Here is a 20,939-nt window from a genome sequence, read left to right on the forward strand (position 1 = left end):
TACATTATTACCGGCCGGAATACAAGGCCGAAAGTCCCTGGAAACTTCTATAATGTTTATTTTAATAGGTTACAGGGATTAAAAAGAAGAGAAAATTTAGTGTGATTTTTAATTTCAAATATCTCTTTCAAAAGAAACTGTTTATTCTAAAGGACTTTCGGCTCTCGGTAATTGTAATGTAATCTTTCATTCTGCCTTTAAATGTTTTAAAAATATTTGTTAGTTTTTTAGGATTCGAAAAAAATGAATGCATTTAAAAAGCAGTAAACGTGATATATTACTATAGACCCCTCAACCCTTGTGATATTTCGTGATTTTTTATGGATCCCTGCCCTTCTTTCGAGCTTCACGTGATATTTGCACTATTTTTTAAATATATTCTGTCTTCTTTTATTTTATTATAATTACTTAACTTTGTTTAAAGTTTCTCATGCATTAAAGTTAACTTCTTCCATACACCAGCGTCTTGTCATCTTTGCCTTAACATTGCTTTGAAATTTTTTTATTCTGGCAATTCAGTTGATGTAAAAATGTCTGCCACTCCTACTCCAGGATTCCCCCTAAACCCCTACCTTAGAGGGGAAAATGTAAAGTATTGATTTACCAACAATGTGTATGTCATAGAAAAACATGTTTCAAAAGAAAAATGTAATAGGGATGTTCACAAAAAAATTAATAGTCATTTTAAACATGTAAAACGATTAAGAAACACCCTAGGAATAATTGTCTAAAATATTAAGAAAATTAAAAAAGCCTGTCTATGAAAAAACTTCATTATAAATCTAGCATTATTTTTTTCAAGAAATCGCTTCTGACGTCACTAGTCGTATTCCCCAGCGCGCGTCATGTCCATAGTGTTATTCTTTAGGTACCTGTTTACGTTAGTTCAGGTCCACATTTGTGGAATTTATTTAGTTTAAAGTGGATACTGTTTCTAAGGACATATTTTGGGTAGTACAAATAAATAAATAAAATGAAGGTTTTAAAATAGCTGATTCGCTTAACCTACCTACTGTACATGTAACAATGATGAATGATGTCTGATTTCTTGTCATCTTGTAAAGAAAGAAATCAACCACAGAGTAGTGGAATGTTTATTTTAATAAGGTACAGGGGTGAAAAAAAAAGAGAAAATTTAGTGTGATTTTTAATTTCAAATATTTCTGTCAGGATTCGAGAAAATTAATGCATTTAAATAGCATTTGCCCCAGATTTTGCCCTACTAATTTAAATGATGTCTATTAGTTTATAGGGGCTGTCGGTAATAAATATGTACTTTATTACTACGTTATGGACACCAAGTCTTTTAAACCTCCAGACAAATTTAAAATTGTTAAATTAAATTAGATTTCATAACTAGGTACTTTTTATTTTTGTAAAAATTTTTCTTGCTAACTCATTTCGTTGCCTGAATATTTAGAAACAGATATTTAGAAGTCCAAAATACGAAGTTTTCGGCTGTAGGTATTAATCATTTTTATAATTTATTTTTTTTTTAACCAAGCTAACTTGAATCTAAAACATATCATAGAATTGGGTAAAAATGCTTAAAAATGGTAAAATAACTTACAATAAAGAAGTGATCTTGGCAAGAGAAAAGCTCGGTTTTTATTGATAGGTATTTACTTCTTTTTTACGTTTCTTTTTACGATTTAAATTAGCTGGAATTGTAATAAAAATTTTGTCAGAATTGTTTTTAGAGGTATTTACACACCAAGGAATAAAACACCACTTATTTGGTTTCATTTTTACTAATTAAATACGTAAAGAACTGCACACATTCAAATACACTTCGTAAATAAGTATACAAAACTAGTCGTCGATCAAAGACGATACGACTGTTGACGTCACAGACCGTAGCCTCGCTGCAGGGTACCGTTTTTCTAGTCTCCAAGAAAATCAACATTATGAACTCATTTATCTTGAAAAATATACATTTTTAAACAGTTTTATGATTGCTACGGTTTTATATAGCTTATATTATAATCTATATATCTTTATATTATAATCTATTGAATATATCTATATTTAAAAATTAGTGAACATCCCTATTGAGCTAATTTTGAACAAAAATATTTATTAGAATTTTTGTGTAGAATGAACCGTTCTCTCAGAAACAACGCTTGAAGCTACCGGCGATTTTGAATGTCATTTACGCACGAGAAATAATTTTTTAAAATAAAATTTGACGACAAAAGATAAGACGACAAAAATTCGATATCTTTTGACAGAGTGTCGTATCAGTATAAATCAAAATGTGATTTAAAGGTGAAGTGCAGCTTTCGTATGCAATTTTTGCATTTTATCGCAAATGAAGTCAGTTTCTAGAAAGCTCTTAAATCTTAAATAAATAAACGAGCGATTGGCCTTTTTTTGCTTTTCTCATGAGATCAATAAAATTTATCATCTCCATTGACTGGTCGTTGTGCAATTTCCATTGTTAAGTCTAATGTCCAAAACCTATAACATGAAATTTTGATTTGAATTTTGGCAAAAACAATCTTCTTCTTGAGGTTCCATCTTCTATCGAAGGTTGGATATCAACATGGCAATTTTTATTTTACTTACAGCAGCTCTAAATAGTTGGTTAGAGCTCAGACTAAAACAGTGCCTTAGATTTTGTGACGATAATATAATTTTATCGTCTAGAGTACGCCAATGAATTAAGTAAAACGTGTTTTTGTACCGTCTTGGACGATATAAAAGTCGGATAGAAAAGCCTTGTTGATTATTATTCTTGGAGCGTTGATCGAAGAATAAGAAACAACAGCGAGGTATAAGAGGTGAGTTTATGTAGGTAGTATTTCCCGACCATTTTCCACTGTTGTTTTGGCGAGCTGAGCGAATCCGACAGTTTTCCTCTTACCTATCTTTTTACCTATCCTTATACGAGCGGTGATCGTATATCCCTAATATATCTTTTCACCTGGCGAGCTGAGCGAGATTCCCTTTCTTCCCTTTCCTTATACATTCATGTATTAATAAAAGCAATTCCTATTTCACGCGATCGTCAAAATCATTCATTCATGTACAAAATATCGTCACATCGGCCCGAACAGAAAGCTCGATGCGTAGATTATAAATATATTTTATTAACGAAATTAACGAGTAATTAAGGCTAGTTATCTTATCTTTTGTATGTTTTGATTCCAAATAGAAATGTCTTAAAACGCGAACTCTTTTTCTTCGACTGATTTAGTTACCTGGAGCAACAACGCAACGACCTCGTTACGGTGTTTCGGAACCCTAGTGTCGCTTTTCCCCTAAATACTTATGGTAGTGCTTTCAATAAAGCATCGTCTCGAATCCGGTAACAGCTTTTTAGTTCGTATAGCCTCTCCAAAAATACTGTGGCGTCTTTGGATCCGTCAAAATGTAAGCCCCATTTTCTAACTGTGTCCATTATTAGACTGTGTTCATTTTCCGTTTGTGTGTCGTCTGTTTTAGGAACCTCAGTTTCGATATTGGTAACTGTGCCGGTCTTTTTTGAGCGTAAGTGTAAGACCATTCTTGATCGAAGATCGTCTAATTTACCTGTCGTATCTAAGTTAAATTCTGCCATAACATTGCTTAAGGAGGGGGTATGGTTTGAAATATTTAAATTTTTTTATTATTTCAAATAAAAGTGCATACTTTCAAGAATACTCTCTGAAAATTTCAAAATAATCGGAGTAAAATTACCAGAGATACAGGGTGTTGAATATCCCTACCTTCGACTCGCTTTGCCGCGGCTTCGCGCCAGCACGCCGGAGCGTAGTGAGAAACGTTAAACAACTGTTCGCCTTCTCTTTTGTAGATTACTCCCCAATTTAAAAAACATATTCCAATGTTCATCACTTTACGATTTGGCAGACAAATAAGAAGATGAAGATGCAGTTGTCAAAACTTTAAACGCATTTTTCTCAAAACTGCTTTTTCAAATGCGGTGGACATTGTGTCCACCTACTGAAAAACTACTCGACCGATCTACCTGATATTTTGCACAGATTTTCTTTAGACAGTTCGTGAGGTAACAACGTCGAGATATTTTTCGTTTTGTGCTTATTTTTTGTTCAACAATATTAAATCTGTTGGTTTTCACAAAATTTTTATCAAAAATTTCGTATTTTTGACTTTTGAGTGATACCAAAAATTCAAAAATCATTAAAAATAAAAAAAACTCGACGTTGTTACCTCGTGAAACTCATAAGCTAATAAAATCTTTTGACTTTTTTGTTTCGTATAATCCAGTGATGAGTTCTGATGTCCACCGCAAAATCCATTTTTTTTGAGCTGCCTGCCAAAATTTGTCGCCAATGGCTAATTTTTCGATATTTTGGATTGAATTTTTTCTTAAATATTCTTTGAATTGTACTTAATGTGTTTATTTAATTTAAAAATAAAATAATTCTACCATAGTTTCGAAAAAAATTCACAAAAATGTGCTTGATATGTTGATTTCAAACCATATCCCCTCCTTAATTCCTCTTTCTTTAATTTAGCCTACCGTCTCATCCTATATTTCTAAGCCTAACGTACCTTCTGATTCCGCCATATTTATAATATATTTGTTTAAATGTCTTAAACCCTGTTAAAATAAATGCTCGGGCGTCAGTGTAACGAGGTAGTTGCGTTGTTGCTCTAGGTAAATAAATCAGTCGAAGAAAACGAGTTCTTTTTTAAGACATTTTTATTTGGAATCAAAACATACAAAAGATAAGATAATTAGCCTTAATTACTCGTTAATTTCTTTAATAAAATATATTTATAATCTACGCATCGAGCTTTCTGTTGGCCGCTATGACGATATTTTGTATATGAATGAATGATTTTGACGATCGCGTGAAATAGGAATTGCTTTTATTAATACGACATGAATGTATAAGGACAGGCAAGAAAGGGAATCTCGCTCAGCTCGCCAGATGAAAAGACATATTAGGGATATACGATCACCGCTCGTATAAGGATAGGTAAGAGGAAAATTGTCGGATTCGCTCAGCCCGCCAAAACGACAGCGGAAAATGGTCGGGAAATACTACCTACATAAACTCACCTCTTATACCTCGCTGTTGTTTATTATTCTTCGATCAACGCTCCAAGAATAATAATCAACTAGGCTTTTCTATCCGACTTTTATATCGTTCAAGACGGTACAAAAACACGTTTTACTTAATTCATTGGCGTACTCTAGACCAGGGGTCACCAATTAACGGACCGCGGTCCGCATCCGGACCGTGAGCTACTTTTGTGCGGACCGTCATTATATTCAGAATGTAGCGTTTGGCAATTTTGAAAATGTTCGGCCATGAAATTGTATAATATTATGTTTGACTCAACTTATGTGTGCGAAGCCGCTTTATGAACTTTATTAAAAATCGGTACAGATCTCAGCTAACAGATGAATATCTCAACTCCCCAATGAGAATCAGTTGCACCAAACTCACTCCAAACTTCAGACAGGTTGTACATAATAAAAAATGTCATTTTTCTCAGTGATAATTTAATTTTGTAAAGAATGAGAAATTTTCTGATTCGGTTTTTTTTTGTGGATTCCTGTTCAAAAATGTCCCCTTAAACAAATCAGAAGGGAACAAAACATTCTTTTTATACAAATTCAAAATTACCTTTTACCTCCGAAAATTGTATTTAAAAAAAAGGTCTCGTGCCATTTTTTTCAAAAGTGATGGTTTTCGAGTTATAAGCGATTTAAAATCTGAAAAATGTGAAAATACCTACGCATTTTCAATGTTTGAAAACTCATATGTAAATTATTAGTTTTCAGGTCACCAAGTGCCTAAATTGAAGTTTAGAAATTCAATTTCAAGATTCTAACGAGTAATCGGGACTTACTTCAATATTGTTCTGAAGCTATTTCCTTGTGGAATTTTTATGATTAACTATTTAGATGGGAAATAAGCCACAATTACATTGAAAAAATAATTTTTATAACGTTTCGACGCCGAAATCGGGTGTCGTCAAAATTCAAAATACTACTGTCGAAACGTTAATAAAATTATTTTTTCGATTTAATTGTGGCTTATTTCCCATATAAATAGTTAATTATTTTAATATAGACCGTTGTTTTTTAATTGTTAATTATTCGAGTCCACTCGACTTTTAAGTCGCCGCACATCGCAATTTATGGTGCGTCTCTGTCGCACTTATTATACATATTATACGTACTTATGAAAAAAATGTCCAACAAATACTTCACATTTATTAAGATTTTATAATTTATTATTAACATATTTTTTTCCTAATGATTTATTTATTTATTTATTCAATTAATTATTGCCAATGTGCTAATTAAAACGCCAATAAAAACAAACGGTCGAAATTGAAATAAACCCCGATAACTCATCAGAATCTTCAAATTGAATGTTTAACTTCAATAATTGAAGGCAGTTGACAACCGCAAAAATAATAATGTACACATGAATTTTCAAGCATCGAAAATACTTATTTTCGCATTTTTCAGTATATAAATCGCTTAAAACTTGAAATCTATCAAGTTTTGAGAAAAAGTGACAGAAATTTTTTTTTTTTTTGTTTAAGATGATCCAAAAATGCTAGAAACATATCGTCGTTGCGCGAGCAAAATCTGCTATGTGTAAAAAACTAAATTTTACAGGGGAGACATAAAACCTTGATTTTACCTCACCTGAACACATAGCAGATTTTAACAAAATGTTTATAACTTGGTTAATTCTATTCATAGCCTATTCGCGGTGTGCAAGTACTTGGAAGGGAAACGAGAAAGGATAGTGCGCGAGTCGCGGAGAAATATTGCAACTATCTTAAATTTTAAATAATTCATAATTGAAATTGTCAAATTGACGTATATTTCATACCTTCTGTCATTGAAGCAGAAAAATTATATATTGCTCCACAATATCGATATGATATGCAATTATTATATAAAGGTAAATTTAATTAATTGTATTTTGCTTGCAGTACTGCATTTTAATAACTAATTTTATTTACTACATACAATTATTTACGTTTGCATAACATAACCTGCATCTTATTTTTTCTTCTTATTATTTTTTTGGACTATGGCCTTGGTAACCAGGACTAATATAATTGGCCAATATAATTAAAAGTGCGAATAAAAGTACAGAGCGTAGAAATAGGGGTCGCTTTGCCGAACTTGCACGGTCCAAATAGCAGATTATACCAATGTGTTAATAATTAAATTTTGAGAATTTCTGTACTCATAACTCAATTTCACCAAAAAATGAAAAATATACATAGCAGATTTTACCCGCACAACGACGATATATATTTTCGGGAGCAAAAAAGGTGATGTTTTGGATTTATTAAAAATCTGTTAAAAAACAATTTCTGCCTAAAAATTTTGCACACACCCTTCTGATTTCTTTACCGAATTGGAACAACCAGACAGGTAGTGTTCCGGACCCCGGAAGTGTCCTAGGTTTTCGAAACGGACCCTCAGGAAATATAATTGGTGACCCCTGCTCTAGACGACAAAATTATATTATCGTCACAATTTCGTAACCAGGAGGTTCGTCTTCTTCCTACATCTCTTTTACTTTTTATTTTCCCTTCTATAATCAAACGCAGCAGACATTGACGACGACCTACGACTATATGACCGAAATATTCAAACTTCCGCCTCTTAATAATTCTGTATAATTTCTTCCCTCTTATTAAGAATTCGGCGTATTCAGAAGTCCTGTTACATCCCCTACAAATGATATTTAATAAATGTTTGGAGACAAGCACGTTTCCGGATGCGCTTAAGACAGGTAGAATAACTCCTATCCACAAATCTGGAAATACGAGTTTAATATCAAATCATCGTCCTATAACAGTATTGCTTTCCCTTTCAAAAATCTTGGAAAAAATTATGTACAATAGACTGTATACTCATGTTTCAAAAACTTTAATGGAAGAACAACATGGTTTCATAAACAAAAAATCAACTCAAATAAATCTGTGCATTTTCAGTCACTATATTGCTTCATCCATAAATAATTCTCAAGTTGATGTTATCTTTGCTGATTTAGCAAAAGCCTTTGATAGAGTAAATCATTCAGTACTATTAAAAAAACTGAGGTCATATTATGCACTTTCTTGCAAACTTATAAAATTCTTTGAATTTTACCTTACCAACCGTACTAATGTAGTCAAATTTGGGAACTGCTACTCAAGACAGTTTTATGACCGGGTCAGGTGTACCGCAAGGTTCCATCCTTGTGCCTTTACTTTTTGTTATTTTCATAAATGACATCACCGATTATATAAAATTTGCCAAGTTTCTTCTATTTGCAGACGATTTAAAATTATTTCTTACAATCAAAAACGAACATGACTGTATTAATTTACAACAAGATATTCAAGGTATATCCACATTCTGTAAAAATAATGATTTGAACTTAAATGAATCAAAATGTACTACTGACTTTTTCTAGAAAGCGAGAAATCATAAGAACAGATTATTTTATTAACGAAGTAAAACTTGAAAGGTTAACAAAAATCAGAGATCTAGGGGTGTTATTCACTAGCACATTCTCCTTTAATGACCTCATTCTCAAACTAACTAATGGTTGTTATAGACAGTTAGGCTTTATCCTAAGATCCAGTAAAGAATTTTATTGTGACACTACAATTAAGCTTTTTAATGTATATGTGAGGTCAAAATTTGAATATTGTTGTACCATATGGAGTCCCTCCACCATATCACTGGTGATATGATAGAGAGGATTCAGAAGAAAATTTTTAAGGTCTTTATATCTAAAGAAATTTGGGATTTGTCCTTTTAAGGTTTCCTATAACTTGCAGAGAATGCTTTTTGACATTGTGTTATTGAGCGAAAGACGTAGAAATGCCCAATTCATTTTCATATTTAATATAGTTTATCAAATCATAGATTCTTCTACGATTCTTTCATTTATAAATTTTAATGTACCAGACCAAAGACTTGGATGTAAACACACTTTATTTAAAATAACTCCAGAATATGCAAACTCCCCCATGTCAAACTGCTGAATGGCAATGAACGATTTTATCATAAGTGAAGACCTTCACCTATATAATATGAAAAAAAGTAATATGTTGCATAAACTGTGATACCCTTATTTATTGTTTTAAAGTGTATTTATTTTATTGTATGTATTGTATAAATTATTGTATGTTCTTATTTCTTTGTATTGACCAACTGTGCGTTTATAATTGGCATCATTGCTGTAAATGTGCAGTATAAATAAATAAAATTAACCTTTCAAGTACTTCAATATTGCTAATCTTGTCTACCCATGATATTCGTAGCATTCTTCGGTAACACCAATGCTCAAAAGCTACTAATTTCTTAATTTTTAATTGTTTCATTGCTTAACTGTTACTCAACTTCGCTGAATATTGCTGAGAATGTCAAAAATTGACATTCTCAGCAATATTCAGCTTGTTCGTTATTTTTAGAGTTTCAGTGGCATTTTTTTTCTGGCAACTGGCCTATTTAGAGTTTTTAATTCAATAAAATTGTGCTTTGACTAGGAAAGTTTAGGGGTAATTCTGATTTCTTCCATTATATATGTATTTTGGGCTGCTAAATCCGAATATGAGGTTTGCGGATAAAATTTCGTGACGGAGCACTGAAAAAATCGTAAAATTTCTGATTTTTCTCGCTTTTTTGCTCAAATCTCGAAAACTATTAACTTTCAGTAAATGGTCTCTTAACAGAAATTAAAGTACTTAAAATTCTCTACAAATATCAGTATTTACTTTTTTTTCAGGCGAACGGTTTGCTCTAAAATGCAAATTAAAAATTGCCAATTTTTAACGGTCTCAGCAAAACCCACTTTTTACATTCCAAAACTTTATTTTTTATTAGAATGCTGTCATTTGATAAATTTCTCCTAGTTTTCTGCACAAATAATAAATGTTAGTTCATATGGTATGTCTCTTGTGACAGCTTCCATGAATCCATTCCATCCTAAGAGGCCGGGAATGTCTCTGCTTTTCCCTTAGAGCCACAGAAGATCAGACACAGTTGGAGTCACAGTTTCAGTTGGTGTGAACATTTCCTTCGGATCTGTTATCTTGATTTCTGATAAACCTTGAGGTTTTGTCCTTTTAAAATGAATTATTTGAACAGCTCCCTGACTTCCATAAACGTCAGGCGCGGGTTTCGTTTTTAACCGAGGAATGGATTGATTATAAGCTACTGCATGTTTTGGTGCAATACAAGAAATGCCACCTATGACGTGAAAAGTGTGGTATCCGTCGATTGCATGTAGGTACGTTAAAATCGGCGTTATCGTACACCTGCTGTGTAAAGTACGGCAGGTCAATTTTCTGCGGATCGTCTGTGAATGCTGACACTTCCAGGCGAACAGCTTCTGTATAGGATGAACAAAATCCCAAAGAGGAAACTATATCAACCTATTTTCTTGAGCCGTACTTTTTGTAAAGAAAACGGCCAACCCTGCAAGGAATGGTGAGACGAATTATATGGGCCTTACTGCCGCTACAAGACTTTGAACAAGCGCGTTGCTTGTCTGGAAGTGTCAGCAATCGCAGGCGATCCGCAGAAAATTGACCAGCCGTGCTTTACACAACACGTGTACGATGACACTGATTTAAACGTACATACAATCAACTTTTCACGTCATGGGTGGCATTTCTTGTACCAGGTGTCCACTTATATTTTCCCCCATATTTACGGCCTATAACTTCTAAAACTCAAGATAGAAATATGCGGTTTGCGCTGAAATGTTTTATTTTAGTAAAAGCTTTGTTTGAATGTGAATTTTTTATATCGCTTTTAAATAAAAAATGGCGGATTAAAAAAAAAGCGTTGACTTTTTTATTGAAACACCCAGTATATTTTTTTGTAAATTGAAAGAACGGTCATTTACCTATCCAGCGATATAAAGTTTTTTAAAATCGGTTGTCAAATGACTGAGCAATTAATTTTTAAAATGAGAGATGCAATGTGGAAGTCACATAACATAATATCAATTTGCTTAATTATGTTATTTAATTATGTGATATCCACGTTGCACCTCTCATTTTAAAAATTAATTACTCAGCCAGTCACGGGGTTTGTATTTAAAATTATAAATTTCCCCTCCACTCCTCTCCGTGGGAGTCCTGTTTGGTATCATTCGATAGATTTAGGTAAATGACCCAAACGGTCATTTACCTATCCAACGATATAAAAAATTTTCAAATCGGTTGTCAAATGACTGAGCAATTAATTTTTAAAATGAGAGATGCAATGTGGAAATCGTATAACATAATATCAATTTGCTTAGTTATGTTATTTAGGTATGTGATATCCACGTTGCACCTCTCATTTTAAAAATTAATTACTCAGCGATTTGACAACCGATTTTTAAAAAATTTATATCGCTGGATAGGTGAATGACCGTTCTTTCAATTTACAAAAAATATACTGGGTGTTACATTAAAAAAAAGTCAACAAAGTTTTTTTCAAAAATCCGCCATTTTTTTTTCGTAATTGAAAGCGATATAAAAATATCAATACTATACGAAACTGAACTATACGAAATATACCAGGATCCGGATATCATAACATTCATTAAAATAGGACGGCTGCGTTGGATGGGACATGTAGAAAGAATGGAAGAAGGCGAAATACCAAACAAAATATTCAAACAGATGCCAGTAGGAAAAAGAACAAGAGGAAGACCGAAGCTGAGATATTTAGAACAAATAGAAAATGATATAAAAACCTTAAAAATAAAAAACTGGAGAAAAAAAGCACGAAACAGATCAGAGTGGAGAAGAATCCTGGAACAGGCCAAGACCCAGAAAGAGCTGTCGAGCCAATGATGATGATGATGATGATGATGATGAAAAAATCAATCAATTCAGACAAAACTTTTACGAGAGAAAAACATTTCAGCGAAAACCGCATATTTCTATCTTGAGCCGTTTAGAAGTTATAGGCAGTTAAAATGGGGGGAAATATAAGTGGACACCAGGTATTGCACCAAAACATGCAGTAGTTCCTAACCAATCCATTCATTCCTCGGTTAAAAGCTAAACCCGCGCCTGAGGTTTATGGAAGTCAGGGAGCTGTTCAACTAATACATTTTGAAAGGACAAACCCTCAAGGTTTATCAGAAATCAAGATAACAGATCCGAAGTGAATGTTCACACCAACTGAAACTGTGACTCGCATCTGTGCCTGATCTTCTTCTGTGGCTCTAAGAGAAAAGCAGAGACATTCTCGGTATTTTAGGATGGAATGGATTCATGGAAGCTGTGACAAGAGACATACCATATTCATATTATGCACTAACATTTATTATTTGTACAGAAAACTAGGAGAAATTTATCAAATGACAGAATTCTAATAAAAAATAAAGTTTTGGAATGTAAAAAGTGGGTTTTGCCGAGACCGTTAAAAATTGGCAATTTTCAACTTACAGTTTAGACCGAATCCCAGATAGCAATATAAACTTGTTTCAAACTTGCAACAAGTTTGATACATCAAACATGAAAGCTTGCTGCAGGTTTGCCATGGCAACTTTGCAAGCTTGCAGCAAGTTTAAATCAAACTTGCTAGTTGGTGTGTGACAAACTTGCATGAAGTTTGTTTTTTCAAACTTGATACAAACTTGATATAATAAACTTGCTGAAGGTTTGTTTTTGTTTTGTTGCATGAAGTTTGTTTTTTCAAACTTGATATAAACTTGCTTAAGGTTTGTTTTGACATACTAGCCACAATTTGAATAAAACAATGTGAATAAAAAATACAATACCATTTTATATAACTATTTATTCAGTAATCACTCAACTAAAATACAATCTATTGTCTAAAATTATTTATTGGAACTTACATTAAACCCGCTAGCGCTAGCTTCAGATTCCGATGCTCAGTTTTGTCTCAGCTCTGAAACAAATAAAAGAAATTGTTATAAAGTCTTGCTTTGTGAACAGAATTAATATTTGCTATTAAAAGAGATAAAAACATGTTAAAGTAACAATTTTACAATAAAACCTAAAACTTATTTATAAATAATATATTATAATATGTTTATTTTAGATAGTATGTATGTAAATACAGTTAGACGCTACAAAAAACAAAAAAAACTTACCTCAATTTCACCAAAGCAAAAAGAATACCAATCTGTACCTAATCCTAATCACCACAAGCAGGTGGGTCTATGAAAAACTGAAGAAAACAAGCTTCAGCTTAGTAATTAAAGTAATAATCTCGGAGAATTGTACGGTAAATGTAAAAAAATCAAAGAAAAATATCAACATAGGATAGGATATACCTAACCACAAATTATCACCGCTTGGCAGGATGGCAATGGCAGGTCACTTTTCCCGTGTTGCCAGCTGTCGAGTAAGCTTTTTCCCCTCAACCTACCTTAAAAATTCCCACTTTTATGATAAAATTCCCTCCTATGCTCCTATTTAAAAAATCTGTGAAAATATGTTGAATTATTTTCAAATATTTTGATTTTTATAAATATTTTACAATTTGGACTGGAGCAAAGAGATTCCCTTATTAAGTTAACTTTTTCCCTTTTATGTTGAAAATTCTCGCAGAAAGGGAAATTTACCACCAGTGGCAACACTCTCGTTTTCGTGGGTATGACATCAGTCAGGGTAACGAACGAAACCGAACCGACCGTAACGTGTAAGTTGTAAGTTGTAAGTCAACCAAATAGATGGCACGCGTGACGTAGGTGACTTTGCAACTGTACGCTTGCAGCAAAGTTGCTACAAACTTGAATCATCATCTTTGTCATAACAATATTGCAGCAAACTTGACACAAACTTGCATCGTCATATTTGTCGCAGCAATTTAAAATCAAAGAAGAATCAAACTTGCCACAAGTTTACATGCTATCTGGGATGGTTCGTCTGAAAAAAAAGTAAATAGTGATATTTATAGATAATTTTAAATACTTTAATTTCTGTTAACAGACCATTTACTAAAAGTTAATAGTTTTCGAGATTTGAGCAAAAAAGCGGAAAAAAGCAGAAATTTTTCGCTTTTTTCGCTAGTTTTTCAATGTTACGTCAAGAAATTTTGTCCGCAAACCTCATATTCGGATTCAGCGGCCCAAAATACATATTTAATGAAAGAAATCAGAACTACCCCAAAACTTTCCCACTAGGGAGCTCGTAGAGTACAAATTGACTGAATTATTTAAAGAAATCAATTTTAAATCAATCAATTTTAAAAATCTTGTTAAGGTCTTAAATACAGTAATTTTATTCTTATAGGAAAGTGATGGAGAAAACTCTGATAATGAAAACAAAGTTAAAAAAAAGAATAAGTCTCCAGAACCAGTGCCATTAACACAGGAGGAATTGGTACAAGAAAAGCTATATTTTAAATGTCACATAATGTTATCTTTAATATTTTTAGATGTTGAAAGTGAGAAGGACAATGACTGAAATATTACTAAATGTGACAAATCGCCAAATAGAGGCAGTGTGTAAAGAGGAATTGCAACGTTTTGTTAAAAATCGCAAAGGTATTGTACAATATAGGGCATTTTTATTTTTTGTATCTTTCTTACTTGTTTTAATAAAAACATGTTTAGGGTGTGTTTCATCCAGATGGCTATTTTTTTCAATTTCGTAAGATTGTTAGCAGGGTATATATGGTATAAGTTTGTTAAATTTGTTGTTAACTTCAGCTTCAGAAGCAGCCACAGCACCCAGCAGTGGTGCCACCATTAGAGGTCGACTCGGTGAGTAATCTATTTTAGTTTTATTTTTGAGATATTTTCAAGTACAGCTACACAGTTCTTTGGCAATAATAATTCAGATATGTTCATTTTGGGTAAAACAAATTTTGATAAGAGCTGCTCGATATATTTTATATACAATGATTTCTTTTTTACTTTTCTTTTATCTATAGTTAGTTTTCTTCTTCTTAATTCTATTCATCATAGCTATCTTAATTTTATTCATGGCCACCCTAAATAGCATGCTTGTATCAATGTAGTTGTAGACTGCGTTTACCTGCTATTTTCCCTGCTATTTTCCCTTGCATAATATTTTGTAGCCATCTATATTTGGGATCTCATTACAGGTCCGAAGTAGGTACTTCAGGTTGCTGAGACATTTTAGTATTGTAGAGTTTCGAATCTTCTTCACCAAAGAAGCTTTTAAAGTTCTTCTATAGCACCACATTTTGAAAGCCTCAAGGTGATTTAGATCACACAGCGAAGTAGGCGGCTCCGCAATGCCAATTTTAGGTCACTGTTACATAATACCTTGGAATCCTTTTAAAAGGGGCTCTGGCCTGATCAATTCTGGATCTAATTTCACCGTGACTCTGCGTTAGAATTTAACTGATACCTATCCAAGGTAAACAATTTGATCATCATCATGGCTTATTCGCTCCTGGCGAGTGTTTGCCGCCCTTTTGGGCTCTCTGATTCATTTGTTGCGGAGAATCAGTCCGCTGTTGTCTTTTATTATTATAGCAGCGTGTGTGACTTGGCCTTGTCTACAATTTTCCTCCATTCTTTCCGGTCCTTACAACGCTCCTTCCAATTGTAGATTCTCAGCTTCTTTATGTCTCCCTAAGACTTGATCTCTCCATCTTGTTTTGGGTCTTCTATTTGGTCTCTTTGTTGTTGGTCTACAGCCAGTTATTCGCTTTAGCGTAGAGTCTGGGTTAGCTCTTTCTGTGTGTCCCAGCCACCTGAGCCTTTGCGCCTTCACGAACTTGATTATGTCTTCACCCTGGATGACTTCTTTAATTTCTTCATTGGTTAGTCTTTTAAATTAGCCTACACTTATCCTCACCGGTCCCATTATTCGTCGAATTATCTTTCTCTCTAAGATTTCTAACCTCATTTCATCTTTTTGTGTTAGGCACATCGTCTCTGCACCATAGGTGATCACTGGTCTGATTGCAATCTTGTAAATTTTTAATTTGGTTGTCTTACTAATGTGTTTTTCTTTCAAGAATTTTTGGTAGTTCAAGTAGGTTTTATTACCCAGTAGGATGCGTTCATTTATTTCATCCGTTCTATCGTTTCTGCCATTCACCATCACTCTTAAGTATTTGAAAGGATGTACTCTTTCAAATGTATATGCACCAAGCTTAATTTCTTTCTCGATGTTCGTATTCTCTCTTGAGAACTTGAGGTATTTCGTTTTGCTTTGGTTTATTACTAGCCCCCTCTTCTTTGCTTCTTTATCTAGTATTAATATTATATTCTGCATGGTTTTTAAACAATTTGATCAGTTTAACTTAAGTTTGGTACTATTTACATATAAAGACGGTTTTATATGCTGTTGTTTATTAATTGTATTTTGGCTTTCCATATGTTCAGATCCAGGCCTGCTTCCTTACAGCTCTCAGTGACACTGTCAAGTAATGTTTTCAGATCTGCTTGAGAAGACGCTAGAAGCACTGTGTAGTCCGAATATCACAAATTATTGATAGCTTCGATCAATATAGAGGGCTTAACACGTTCAAATGCCTTTTGAAAGTCAATAAAACAATAGTACATGTTTACAGGTATATCACGACATCTTGAGCAAGTATGTTCATCCCAAACAATGTCTCTCTCGTTCCCGTTACAGAAACCAAACTGTATGTCACGCATGTTAGGTATTCCTCGCATTTATTATAGATACGGCCATGTATTACGTTTAGAAAAATTTTCAATAAATGGCTTAACAAATTGATGTTTCTATAATGAGCACAGGTTTTTGCTGCTGTCTTCTTAGGTAGAGCTATGAACAGTAAATTGTACCAAACATTAGGTAGGTGTCTGCTGGTATCAGTGGTGTCGAAAAATGAAGTTATAGACTCTAAACCAGTGGTTCTCAACCTTTTTGAGTCACGTACACTTCGCGTCATATAAAACTGGTACACTTTTTTTTCCCAACGTAAACCTGTGTTCAGACTGACAATTATTGTTCGTCAATCACTTCGTTGTTGCCATCACAGATAACGGAATTGCACTAAATCTAAATACAAAAAAATAACGTTTAAAATGTATATTTCGAATTGTAATACATATATTTAAATTACACACTTGTTCACTGTAAAAGTTATTCATTTTGTATTAATTTCAAATTTAATTTTTAATTTTTTCAGTGTGTTTTATTTATTCTACACAACTTAATGTGCACACCTCTCGATTTGACATTAAACATAATAATTTAAAGTCCTGTCAAGATTTATTATCTATCATTATTTTTGAATTGAAATATTTTCATAAATTATAATAAAACACGAATCAATGTATGGATACTTAATTAAGATGACGGAAAATTACAATTATTTTAGTTTTTAGTATATTAAAAATGCGGTCTGTCGCACGGCCCCGTTTTTACCTAGTTTGATATAATATTTTCGTTGAACTGGCAACGTTGCCCTAGAAATTGGAATGACACTTGTGACAAGATCAACTTACACAACTTGAAAAACACGATTTTCGGTTATAAGAGTTGTACCAGTTTTTTTTTTGACGCGAAGTGTACCACCAAATTCTTTTTATTATTTTTGGTACCACCTAACTGAAATTCCTCTCTAGATAGGTAATCTAATTAACAATAATTTATATGATGGAATTTTAAGAAATGGATAAAATGAAATTCAACAAGAGTAAAATTTTTTTATTACAAACAGTAAACCTGTTTTTCAGTCCATGATTTTGTTTAGCTAGTAATATTTGAACTTCGTAACGAAGCTCAAATAATCGACATAGTACTTTTCCTCTTGAAAGCCACCTAACCTCTGTATGTAGGAGCAAACTATCATGAATACTTCCCATTTCGGAACATCGTAGCCTGCCGATTTTGGCTGTGTTTTTGAGTTTGTGTACCACCGCAAAAAATGATATCTACCACCAGTGGTACATGTACGGCAGGTTGACAACCACTGTTCTAAAACATTGCTATCATTTTATAAGCTTGTATTACCTTAAAGCGTGTTATTAGGGGTTTGTCGCAGTTAATAATATCCAAAAGTCAACTAATTCTATCGTATTTGAATAGGTAATATCTTTGTAATGTAATTTTCCCATTGTTTAAGTTTGTAATACTCTACTTTAGTTAGTTTTATAATATGTGTTTTCTATAGTTAGTAAAACTGTTGTTAACCCGACCATTTTCCCCTCTTTGTTGGCTACCAAAGTTGCAATGTTTACCAATTAGCTAATTGGAAAAAAAATTTCTGCGATTAAATTGAGATATGCATCTGTCAGGGCTTCATGGCTTCTCTTTCCTTCGAGCTCAACTAAAATAGATCATATTTTTATCGCGTATTGCATTTTCTAATCTTTCCTAAACAAATTATTTTTATATATAGATAATGGATAAGTCGTTAAAACTGATACACAGAATTTTGTTCATATTTGGAGTTCTTCGTAAAGTTATACCTGTTTTTTCTTAAGACAACTAAGTCCCAGATTTGAAAGTTTTTATAGGACTAATCAACTTTGGGAATCAGTGGTCTAAGGGATTTTTTCTAGTATCCTTTTAAAGAAGAAGAAAGAAAGAATTTATGTCAAATACCTCCTAAAATTGACATCTGGTTTTTTCCTCTAAATTAGTATGTGGTTGACTCAGCAAACGTCAGAATCACATAATTGATTTTTTTCTAAGGATTGAGTGGTTTTGTAAATTAAAAATGTTAAAAGTTCTGTTTACCTGTACTTGGATGTGCCCATTTTAGTCTTTGGGCTATTTAACTTTACTTACGACATGTCATATCTCGTTTTCTCAACAATAATACAAATGATAGGACTGGGTATGTACGGAGGAGACGATTCTGGAAGTAGTTCAGAGGATGAGAGAGATAGAGGCAGTTACAGAGATTCTGATGATGAGTTGAGGGTAAGTACACAAAAATAATGAAATTGGATAAAAATGTTTTTATTTATACAGATTATTATATTGACAAAAGTTTTGTTCGGACTATTAGTTAGTAGAGAGATATCGCAAATGCAAACGATAATATCGTGTCAAGACGTAAATAACGTATAACGTTCTATTTCAGCACAGGCAACAAGAGAGTTATCGCAAATGTTCTGGGGCGGGGCTTAACGTTATTATGACAACCGACGTTTGGTATTACAATGTAACCTAGAAATTAATTTTGAGGAATACTGTAATTGTTTGTTTTTGAAAAATGAATTTGGATATTGAGCTGGTTGACATGCATTTTAATTTTAATGATTTAACCAACAATAAATATAAATAGTTAGTATAAAAATAATATAAAATATCTGAATAAATAATATCCTAACCACAAAAAGTAGTCTATTGTAGACAAAATAAAAATGCACGTATTTCTCAACATAAGATGATTCACAGTATTTAGTTTATAAAATTTGTATTCTATACATTATTTTTATGTTTCATCCCAAATGTCAAATTAGCGTTAACGTTATTACCGTCCCTTATTTCAACCTAAATAGCGGGACACGCTATCCGGTATTAGCGTAACATTCATTCTGCGCTTGCGTACATGTCAAAATAGCGTATTCCGCTATTAGCGTGCGATAAAAATGCATTTGCGATATCTCTCTATTATCTGCGCTGACATTTGCACACTCTATATTACATAAATTTGAAACAAAATGTGGGAACTTGCACATTTTTTTATTGCATAATATTGTTCAGTTTTGTTTAAAAATGAGATTTCCAAAATTCCACGCTTCAAAAACTCATAATAACTCTTAGAAGTACAAGCTTGTCTTCTGTATTTTAAAATAGTTCAAACGACCCGTGACGTCACATAGTTTAACTTTACGGTTATATTTATATTTATGGTTATATTTAATAGGTGTATTCTTGTCTTCTTCTTTAGTTTATTGGCTTATTGGCCTCTACGTACTTGGGTATTTGGTCAGCTCATCGTCGCGGAATAAGGGAAAATATTTATATTCTAATGACATTTATCGTATGTCATTGTAATAATATATACCAGTTTGTTGAGATTGGAGTTTGATACAGTTTTTGAAGGAAAGGAAAGAAGGTTTACTATGGAAAATAAAAGAAAACACCATAAGTGTTGTTTAGTGCCATTTTCTAAAAGTACAAGTTTTCTATATATTTAAAATCCCTTTATTTCTCCCTGGTAGATCTCATTTTGATTACTGTTCCACAATTTGGCCCCACTATTACTTTACTCATAAACTGAGGCTGTCCAACACAATTTTCTGAGATATATTGCCACTAAGATGCATTAGAGCGCATACTGAACTTACCTCCTCTTGAGGTACGGAAAAAACAAAGAGACTTAATAATTTTATTTAAAATTATCAACGGGCTGTGTAACTGCCCCGAGCTTCTCTCCAAAATATCTCTATTTCTCCCCAGTCGTTCGACTAGGCAGGTGCAAACCTTTTATGTTTCTTTTCATAGATTCAATTATACAACACATTTATTCCTAGAACTCTTCGATTAGCAAACTCCTTAAATAACCTCGAAATTTTTAATATATCAGTTTCCCGCTTTAAAAATCATATTTCTTCCCTAACTTTTTAATACTTTCGGCCAGAGCTTTTGTATTGTGATTAGTGTTACATGACCTGTATGTATTAGATAACTCAAAACCGTTATACCTTGGAACATTTCTGAATTGATTTATGTGTTATCTTTTGTTTGTAATTGTACTGACCTATATGTTATCTTATTCTGTTTTCTTTTTTATAACTGTACTACTCATAGAATTATTTTTTCTCAAACCACTTTGTTATGTTATATTATGATAATTTAGAACACTGTAACATTTATATCTGAATAGGGCTTGCCCGTGAATAAATAAATAAAATAAAATAGTTCAAACGATCAAACGTATTTTCTACTGACGTCTATAATGTCTAATTTAAAATTATATACAATTTTGTTTACTTTGTCGGTGCAGAATGTAAACATATAATCATATGATGTCACGACCCGTTTTGGGCTAGCTGCAATAATTTGAATTTAGAATCTTTTTTAGGCGCCAAACGGAACACAAAAACAAC

The 20,939-nt window shown here is 32.7% G+C and overlaps 1 protein-coding gene and 1 long non-coding RNA gene across 2 annotated transcripts in view; one reads left to right on the forward strand and one right to left on the reverse strand.

The window, feature by feature from the left end:
* Positions 1-20,939, forward strand: part of LOC114328526 (arginine/serine-rich protein PNISR) — a 64,003-nt gene that overhangs the window by 11,141 nt on the left and 31,923 nt on the right. Inside the window, exons 4-7 of the mRNA XM_028277393.2 lie at positions 14,215-14,304; positions 14,360-14,468; positions 14,634-14,687; positions 18,710-18,801. Coding sequence (XP_028133194.1) covers positions 14,215-14,304; positions 14,360-14,468; positions 14,634-14,687; positions 18,710-18,801 — 345 coding nt within the window. The remainder of the gene's footprint in view (positions 1-14,214; positions 14,305-14,359; positions 14,469-14,633; positions 14,688-18,709; positions 18,802-20,939) is intronic.
* LOC126879838 (uncharacterized) lies at positions 12,732-13,639 on the reverse strand. The gene is made up of 2 exons (XR_007696305.1): positions 13,071-13,639; positions 12,732-12,865 (listed from the first exon to the last, which is right to left on the reverse strand). It is a non-coding gene; the product is annotated as an uncharacterized LOC126879838 (long non-coding RNA).

This window comes from Diabrotica virgifera, chromosome 2 (genome assembly GCF_917563875.1).
Source record: "Diabrotica virgifera virgifera chromosome 2, PGI_DIABVI_V3a".
Lineage (NCBI taxonomy): Eukaryota > Metazoa > Arthropoda > Insecta > Coleoptera > Chrysomelidae > Diabrotica > Diabrotica virgifera.